The 9,944-nt window shown below is 43.5% G+C and overlaps 1 protein-coding gene across 4 annotated transcripts in view; it reads left to right on the forward strand.

The window, feature by feature from the left end:
• The window catches only part of CYFIP2 (cytoplasmic FMR1 interacting protein 2), a 134,302-nt gene extending 127,434 nt beyond the window's left edge, over positions 1-6,868 (forward strand). For all 4 annotated transcript variants that reach the window (XM_061424174.1, XM_061424171.1, XM_061424172.1 and 1 more), the window contains 2 exons: positions 1,123-1,270; positions 3,720-6,868. In XM_061424174.1, the coding sequence (XP_061280158.1) occupies positions 1,123-1,270; positions 3,720-3,887 (316 nt within the window). In that variant the 3' untranslated portion in view covers positions 3,888-6,868. The remainder of the gene's footprint in view (positions 1-1,122; positions 1,271-3,719) is intronic.
• The last annotated feature ends 3,076 nt before the right edge of the window (positions 6,869-9,944 follow it).

Consider the following 9,944-nt stretch of genomic DNA (forward strand, 5'->3'; position numbering starts at 1 on the left):
ATTGCTTAGGATGCAGCTCTTAGAGGAGAAAAGGAGACCTCCCAGGAAAAGCTCCAGGTTGTTTGAGGCAGAGATGGAGTGTGCATATCAAGGCCTCAGACCTCTAAGGTTCTGTCTTCCCAAGACTGGAAGGTGGGCCAACAGAAGGGGCAGGACGGAGCCCAGGCAAGGGCTCGGCATCAAGACCTCATTGCACATTGCCATCTCCCACACAGAACCCCAGGGCTCATAGAACAGAGAAAGGCTCCACCAGCAGCAGTGGGGCCCCACCTTGCTCATGAGGCCTCTGCTCCTGAAAAACAGGGAGGGGAGCCTTTGAGAAGGGCCCAGTCCTGTCCTCAGAAAAAACAGAAGCAGAGCCCCATTCTCCCGTCGCTTGCCCAGCTACACAGCAGAGCAGAGTGTGAGGAGAGCAGACCAGGCCTGCCTCTGAAAGGTGCATGGGGGCCACAGAGATCCCCCTGGAGGAGTGGGATGGGAAGGCTGTTTTCCAGAGTGGCTGCACTTTCAGCGACAGCAGTGAGGAAGCTGGGAACCTTTCCAGTGAGATTCAGCTGCTGATGAAGGACGAGAGATTCAGCCGAGAGACACCCCACGGCTTCCCAAATCGCCTGCATTGCTGTCAAGAGTTGAGGTTGTGCAGGCTTAGTTTTACCAGACCCGAGAGGACTGGCAGCCCCCAACACCAGCAGCATCTGCTCATGGCCCCACCATGCCCCTCCATCCCTGCCCTCTCAGCCTACACTGGCCAGTTGGTCTGGTTCAAAACGGCCCTTCACCTCACAGGTTTCCTCTGATTCTTGTCCAGAACCAAGACAGCATCTCATCAGAATTCTGATTGGTTGAATAAATCTCAAAGGCTGGTTGGATTTTTTTTTCTTGCAAATTTGTCTTCTTCAAAGCTGATTTTTCTTACATCAGTGGGGTGACAGACTGACACCTCTGTGGTTAGAAGGGCTTATATTGTAACCTCAGTCCTGGGAACAAATGAATCCATACTCGTAACTTCCCTTGTACCCATTTTACAGATTAAGAGAATTGACCCAGAGATGGTCCAAGATGAGGGCTCCTCCCCCAACTCCCCCCCACCTCTCACTCCAGCTCTTCCTCTCCTGCTCCCAGGCAGTGTTTCGGAGATGGCTTGAACTGGGCTGGCTGCTCTATTATCGTCCTGCTGGGCCAGCAGCGTCGCTTCGACCTGTTCGACTTCTGTTACCACCTGCTCAAAGTTCAGAGGCAAGACGGGAAAGATGAAATCATTAAGAATGTGGTAAGCAGCTCGTGGCTGGGGCTTGGGAGAGGGGGCCAGGCCTGACAAGCAGGCTTTCATCTGCCAAGGAGAGTGAGCTCCTTGTGGAGGCCAACTCCCTACACCGCAGGTAGGTGCGGAGACACTCAGCAGCTGGCGACCTTCTCATAGGAAGCCATGAGTCACTGGCTTGTAAGTCACTGGGATGAATCAGGTCACCCCGCAGGGCAGGGCCAGCCTCCAGAGCTGAAACACACCTTCCCTGTGCCAGTCAGAGTCTGCTCATGCCCTTTCATCATCTGCACAGACACTGTTGTGCAGGCATGGGGATGGGATGAGCACTGTGGTGGGATGAGCGGGGCTGCCGTGGGAGCATGAGGAAGGGCCAGCTAAACCAGGCTGAGGGGCTGGGGAGAGGCCTCAGAAGGCTCCCCATAGAGGTGATGCTTGGGCAAAGTCCTGAATGACCAACTGCAAATAGACAGGCAGAAAATGGGGTGCAGAATCGGGGAGATGTTCTAGACAAAGGGACTGGCTAGAGTAAAGGCACAGAGGCGTGAGGATGGATGGCTGGAAGATGGTCCTGGTGGGTCTCCAGGACCAGCCGAGAGGGAAAAAAGGCAGGTGCCACTTCATAAAGGTGACAATCTTCATGAAGTAGAATATACATAACATAAAATTGTTCTATTTTAACTATTTTTAAGTGTTCAGTTCAGTAGAGTTTAGTCATTTTGAACTGTTTACTGCATTAAATCCACTCACCTTGTACAACCATCCCATTTTTTTTTTCTTGCTGTTATTTAATTGCAGGAGTTCTTTCTGTGTTCTGGGTATTAGTCCCTGATCAGATACATGATTCAAAAGTGTTTTCTTTCATTCCTTGAGTCGCCTTTTCACTCTGTTGATAGTGTCCTTTGATGCAAATGCACTTTTAATTTTGATAGATTCCAATTTATTATTTATTACACTCCATCTCCAGAACTTTTTGTCTTCCCCAAATGAAACTCTGTGCTTGGTTAACACTAACTCGCCATTCTGCCTCCCTCCAGCTTCTGGTAACTCTTCACTTTCTTTCTCTATGAATTTGACTGCTCTAGGTACTTCATATAAGTTGAATTCTTGGACTCAGAATAAGGTGTTCAGGGTGTACCATGTTGTATTAATAGCATGTGTCAGAATCATCTTCCTTTAAAGGCTGAATAGTATTCCATTGTATGTGTACATGACATTTTTTTTATCCATTGGTCAGTTGATGGACACTTGAGTTGCTCTCACATTTTGGCTGTTGTGAATAATGCTGCTGTGTCGTGAGTGTACAGATAACTGTTCCAGACCCTGCTTTCATTGCTTTGTGGTATATACCTAAAATTGGAATTGCTGGATCATGTGGTAATTCTATCGTCAATTTTTGAGGATCCCCATAATGTTTTCCACAGGCACAACACCATTTTACTTTCTCGCCAGCAATATATAAGAGTTCCAGTTTCTTTATATCCTCCCAGCACTTGTTATTTTCTGTATATTTTTGGAACTAGCCACCGTAATGTGTATGAAGTGGTATCTCATTGTGGTTTTGATTCACATTTCCTTAATGATTAGTGATATTACCATCTTTTTGTGTGCTTATTGGCTGTTTGTTTATCCTTCTTTGGAGAAATGTCTACCCAAGTGTTTTGCTCACTTTTTAATTGGGCTGGTTGTTTTTTTTCTTTGTTTGTTTGCTTGGTTTTTTGCTGTTATTTAATTGCACAAGTCCTTTCTGTATTCTGGGTATTAATCCCTAATCAGATACAAGATTTGAAAATGTTTTCTTTCATTCTTTGAACCACCTTTTCACTCTGCTGATAGTGTCCTTTGATGCAAATACTTTTTTAGTTTTGATGAATTCCAGTTTATTATTTGTTACCTGTGCGTTGGTGCCATATTCCAAGAAGTCATTGCCAGGCTCAGTGTTATAAAGCTTTTTGTCTATGTTTTCTTCTAAAGGTTGTATAGTTTTTGCTCTTATGTTTAGGTCTTTAATCCATTTTGAGCTTATGTTTTGTGTATGGTATAAAATAAGAATCCAAATTCTTTCTTCTGTGTGCCAGTCTTCCCAGCATCGTTTATGGAAAAGACCATTCTTTCTCCATTAAATGTTGCAGGCACCCTTGTCAAAAATCATTTGACCGTGTATGAAAGTCTTTATTTCTGGGCTGTCTAATCCATTGGTCCATATGTCTGTCTTCACACTATTTTGATTACTGCAGCTTTGTGGTTAGTTTTGAAACTCATGTAAAGGGTTTTATGGTTAAGTTCACATTTCATTGTCAAGCTCTGGGCTCCCATAGGAGGCCTTTAAGCAAGAGAGTGGCATTACCATTGAAGCGTCAGGACTCTGGAACCCACCCTCAACTATATTCTTCTGTTGCTCTTGATCTCTCTATCCCCTCCTTCCACTCCTAACCTACATGCCCTTGTCCTTCTCCAGCCCCTGAAGAAGATGGCAGACAGGATCAGGAAATACCAGATCTTGAACAATGAGGTTTTTGCCATCCTGAACAAGTACATGAAGTCCGTGGAGACGGACAGTTCCACCGTGGAGCATGTGCGCTGCTTCCAGCCACCCATCCACCAGTCCCTGGCTACCACCTGCTAGGCAGAAGGTCCTGCAAACCCTCGAGCTGGAGGAGAAGAAGCAGGAGAGAGAAAGCCACGGCCAGCCTGCAACAGGGTCTGACTGGACAATGCGTGAGATGAACCTGGAAGCAAACAAGAACCTCCCCAAACACATGTGCACCTCCCGAGGGCTGGGCCTCTGCATGCTCTCCCGTGACATCTCCATGGTGGTGTTTCCATAGTGTAAATGAAAAAAAAGAAGAACAGAAACAGGGCAGTACTTGCTTTTTTCTCTTTTTCCCCTCAGCTATGTTAAGAGCCCTAGTTTCACCCTTTCTCCATCTCATGGTCCCCACATCCATGGTTGCTACACAGAACCTCCTCCCCGATTGTGACCTCCTGCCCAGTGCCCACATGCAACCCCAGGACTGAAGTCTTAGAGATGGAGAAAAGAGTGTGGCCATGCCCCAAGATGTCAGCCTGGCTTGACAGGCATGCTTCCACTTCCTAGCATCTTCGCCTCCTTTGGCTCCCTCCCCCCACTTCCCATGGTGTCATCTTGTCCTGCTCCAGATGCCAGGGATTCAACCACCAAGTGTACTCCTGGACCAAGCACTGAGAGCCATGGTGAATGGGCGACGAGCTTCCTGGTATCAGTACCATGGTAGATGGTGTTGAGATGTTGCCTTTGGCCTTCCATGGACTCTTAAAACCACATCCTGACTCCCCTCTCAGGGCACTCCTAGGGAGAACTCAGAAATGCATTCACAGCTGGAATGGGTGAGTGGAAATGGAGTAGGAAGATGGTCAGGCCTGCTGTGTAGAAGCAGTATTTATGAACACAGCCAGGAATTCCATAGTCCAAAACAGAAAGCTGTTAGAACACTGCATCGGCTTGATGGTGAGAGGGTCCTTTATTTATTGAACAAATACTTAGCACCAAGTCCCCCAGAGAGTGAGCACTGTACTACTGGCCAGACATGCACTGCCCACAGCATTAGCCAGCAACCAAATTAGGGGCCACTTCTTGGCACAGAATCTCTCATCAAGAAAAACCCTCACAAGAAAGAAAATATTAAAGGGTTATTTTAACAGAATCCAGAAACACCTTGGGGTCAAGGAGGTAAGGAGTGTAAATAATACTTGTCAATGAGCTTTTAATACCAACCAACCCAGGGATCAAACCCACGTCTCTTGCATCTCCCTCATGGGCAGGCAGATTCTTAACCACTAGCACCACCTGGGAAGCCTCTTTTAATACTAAAATACACCCAAAGAGGAACCCTGTTCTAATGAATCAGGACTTTTATTGTCCTAGAAGCTGAAAGATTCTGGAGACATTTGACCTTTGGCTTCTGTTCTTTGATGTTCCTTAACTTAGATTTTGAGATATGGGTCATATCTCACAGGGACATTGTTGTTCAGTTGCTCAGTCGTGTCTGACTATTTGCGACCCCATGGACTGCAGCACGCTGGGCTTCCCTGTTCTTCATCATCTCCCAGAGTTTGCTCAAACTCATGTCTATTGAGTCAGCGATGCCATCCAACCAAGCCTACTTCCATTTCCCAGGATGAGTCAAAATTCCTTGCAGAATCTCTTACTGAGCATGGGGAAGCTGTTCAGAAGGACAGAAGCCTTTGGGAAATGAATGTGCTTACAGAGCACCTTATCATCAAAGGGAATCTGTGAGCCTGAGCTTATAAGAACATATAAAATGAGACAATTTGGTATTTTTTCCCTGGCCCAGGAAGGAAAAGAGAGAAAATAAACCAATAATGATTGCCTCACTCAGGGCAGATGAATAGAAATTGTTTCCATTATCCAGATGGCCCATTTCATCCCCAGGCAAGAGCAAAGAAGTGTCCATAGTGGGAGGTTTGTGTTATCCACTTCACCAAGGAGGACAGAGGTGGGGCTCGCCAAGTGTGATCCAAAGGCCATCTCCATCAGGACTTCTGAGATTAGCACGTTTGATGCAGATTCCTGGGCCTACCTCAAACCCACCAATCCTGCATCTCTGGGAGCAGAATTGAGAAATCTGCACTTGCCACAAGCTGGATTGTTCTGTTACATATCAGAGTCTGAGGACCACTGCTGCAGAGGACCCCTGCACTGCTAACCTTGGGCTTTGAGCTCCCTCTGAGCCATGAAAGAAAATAACTGTAGGGAAGGAAAGTGAGTCAGGGTACAAGCTGTCAGATCCTATTCTCATAGGAATAGTATTTCTCTCTCTCTCTTTTATTTTTTCCTTCTTGAAGATCATACGTGTGTCCCAAAGGCAAGTGAGGGGTTACACCACATGGGAGAACTATATGGTAAAACTCACCTTCAAAACCTGCAAAAACTTCTAAGCTCCAGAGTCTTCTGAGTCTTCAGGCCTGTCTGGGTACAGTAGCTTGCTCACTTTTTCAGCTACTTGACTCTCTATTAAGTCCTGGAGATCATTCTAAATCCTTGACTATTGCTTTGTTGAGATTTGGATCACCCATTTGATGAGATTGATATTTCAACAACCTGCCCCTCCCATCCTATCATAGCCCTGACTTTGACCCTCTGGGTAGAATCCCATTGTCCTCAAGAGATTTTATCTCAGTAAATTGAGGTCTTCACCTTTAGGAGAGATGTTTCATTTCCCTGGCTCACCAGCAGCATTGATTCACAAATACAGAACGGGTTTAATATTCTTTCCTTCCTGGTGTTACTGCCCCCTTTTGATTTTTTGTGTATCTAAGAACCAAGAATAATAAAATCTTAGGTTTTAAAAGGTTTAAAAAAATTCTGTTTCACAAACTGTCAAATGTACCATATTTGTATTAAGAGTTGTCGGGGATTTTTGTACAATGAATTTACATTTATTTATGGTGACTTATATTTACGCTTGTGATCAAATAATGATGTTAAATTCTTAAATCATATTTGCTATGCAGCTGAAGATGATATTTTGCTTTGTATTTTGGGGTACCTGTGTTGAGTTGATAAACATTTCCATCTCCATTAAAACTGCTTCCAAACTCATGAAATGAGTGTCTTGTCTTGATTCTGGTTCATATTCTAGTCCTAGTTAATCTGTGGAAGACCACGGGAAAATTGGTAACTAAGGAGACAACCCGAAAGAGAATGGAGGAACATAAAGAATATAAAGATGCTGCGCCCTAAACTAATGGCTTGTTTTGCTTTCTTACAGGGGGAATTATATCTTTATAAATTGACTTACTCTGGGCTTGATATTGGAGATGTTTCCTGAGCCTAGGGCTTTCATAGTCCCACAGTATAATTCTGCAACCTAGATTCTTAGTGCTGTTTTTTGTTTGTTGTTTTTGTTTGTTGTTTTTGTTTGGGGTGTTTTTTATTTTTTTAATTGGAGTGTGGTTGATTTACAATGTTGTGTTAGTTTCAGATATACAGCAAAGTGATTCAGTTATATATGTATCTACTCTTTTTCAGAAACTTCCATTATAGATTATTTTAAGATATTGAATATAGTTCTCTGTGCTATACAGGTCTTTGTTATTTTTAAGTTTTATATATATATTAGTAGTAGTGTGTATCTGTTAATCCCAAACTCTTAATTTATCCCTCCCTACCTTTCCTCTTTGATAACCATAAGTTTGCTTTCTGTGTCTGTAAGTCTATTTCTGTTTTGTAAATAAGTTCATTTGTATCATTTTTTAGATTTCACTTATAAGTGATATCATATGATAATTTGTCTTTGTCTGACTTCACTTAGTATGATAATAATTTGGTCCATCCTTGTTGCTGCATATTGCATTATTTTATTCTTTTAATGGTTGAGTAATATTCCATTGTAGAATATTATACACACACACACACACACACACACACACACACACACACACACCTTCCATCTGTTAATGGACATTTACATTCCTTTCATGTCTTGCTATTATAAGTAGTGCTGTTATGAACCTTGGGGTGCCTGTATCTTTTCGAATTAGAATTTTTGTCTTTTCTGGATATACGCCCAGGAGTGGATTGGTGGATCATATGGTAAGCATATTTTTAGTTTAAGTAACCTGCATGTTGTTTTTCATAGTGGCTGCACCAATATATGTTCCTACCAAAATTGTAAGAGGGTTCCTTTCTTTTCACATCCTTGCTGACAGGTTGTTTGTGTTCTTTTTGTTGATAACCGTCCTGGCAAGTGTGAGGTGATATCCCACTGTAGGTTTGATTTGCATTTCCCTGATTATTGTCAGAGTCTTCCCTGGTGGCTCATATGGTAAAGTGTCTGCCTGCAATGCCAGAGACCCGGGTTCACTCCCTGGGTTGGGAAGATCTCCTGGAGAAAGAAACAGCAACCCACTCCAGTACTCTTACCTGGAGAAATAGTGAGCATTCTTTTACATGCCTGTTGGCCATCTGCGTGTCCTCTTTGAGAGAATGTCTATATAGTTCTTTTGCCCATTTTTTCAGTCAAGTAATTTATTTTGTTGATGTAGAATCATAAGAACTGTTTATATACATTGAGTGTTAACCCCTTGTTAGTTATATCATTTGCAAATATCTTCTCCCATGCAGTAGGTTGTCTTTTCATTTTGTCAGCAGTTTTCTTTGCTGTGCAAAAGCTTTTAAATTTAACTAGGTCTCATTTGTTTACTTTTGCCTTCGGAAAGGAATTAAAAAAAAATATTGCTCTGATTTATGTCAAAGAGTGTTCTGCCTATGCTTTCCTCTAGCAGTTTTATCAGTCTTACATTTAGGTCTTTAGTCCATTTTGAGTTTGTTTGTATATGTTGTTAGGGAATGTTCTAAGTTTACTGTTTTACCTGTAGCTGTCCAGTTTTTCAGCACTACTTATTGAAGAGATTGTCTTTTTCTCCATTATATATTCTTGCCTCCTTTATTGTAAAAGAATTTACCATGAGTACATGGGTTTATGTCTGGGCTTTCTATCCTATCTCATATATATCATTTATCAATACATCCCTAGTTCTAAGAGGAAGCATGAAACTAATATGTAATAAGGCCTGATGTGTGTGGGCATCATGCTAAATTCCATTCATCCATTCCTTTGAATCAACCACAGTCACTGTGCTAAATTCCACCTTTGACACAGAGACTATGCAGTGTGTTTATTTTCACATGGTTATAGGTGACAGCTAGAATTTGAACCCTATTCTAAAGGCTCGGCTTTTGTTGTTACACTATACTAAATCAATCATTCAGACTGGACCTCAAGACTGGACTTAGGAGTTTGATTACTGGACTTTGGGGGGCTTTGGATAAGTTCAGTTCGGTTCAGTCGTTCAGTTGTGTCTGACTCTGCGACCCCATGAATCACAGCATGCCAGACCTCCCTGTCCATCACCAACTCCCGGAGTCCACCCAAACTCATGTCCATTGAGTCAGTGATGCCATCCAGCCATCTCATCCTCTGTCGTCTGCTTCTCCTCCTGCCCCCAATCCCTCCCAGCATCAGAATCTTTTCCAATGAGTCCACTGTTCGCATGAGGTGGCCAAAGTATTGGAGTTTCAGCTTTAGCATCAGTCCCTCCAACGAACACCCAGGACTGATCTCCTTTAGGATGGACTGGTTGGATCTCCTTGCAGTCCAAGGGACTCTCAAGAGTCTTCTTCAACACCACAGTTCAAAAGCATCAATTCTTCGGCGCTCAGCTTTCTTCACAGTCCAACTCTCACATCCATACATGACCACTGGAAAAACCATAGCCTTGACTAGACGGACCTTTGTTGGCAAAGTAATGTCTCTGCCTTTGAATATGCTATCTAGGTTGGTCATAACTTTCCTTCCAAGGAGTAAGCGTCTTTTAATTTCATGGCTGCAGTCACCATCTGCAGTGATTTTGGAGCCCAGAAAAATAAAGTCTGACACTGTTTCCACTGTTTCCCCATCTATTTCTCATGAAGTGATGGGACCAGATGCCATGTAAAATGGAGCAAAACCAGCTATAAGGAGAGGTCCAGCCTAGTGTAAGGGAAGTTCTCAGGCTGAAGGCACCTGGGGACTTCTTGCACTCATCAGAAAGGTTGGTCCTAGAAGATCACTAGAAAGATGTGTTTAAGACCAACACTGGTGCTGGGAGCATCACAGCTCCCAGATTTACACAGAGTTAC

The sequence above is a fragment of the Bos javanicus genome, chromosome 7, assembly GCF_032452875.1.
Source record: "Bos javanicus breed banteng chromosome 7, ARS-OSU_banteng_1.0, whole genome shotgun sequence".
In the NCBI taxonomy this organism is placed as follows: Eukaryota; Metazoa; Chordata; class Mammalia; order Artiodactyla; family Bovidae; genus Bos; species Bos javanicus.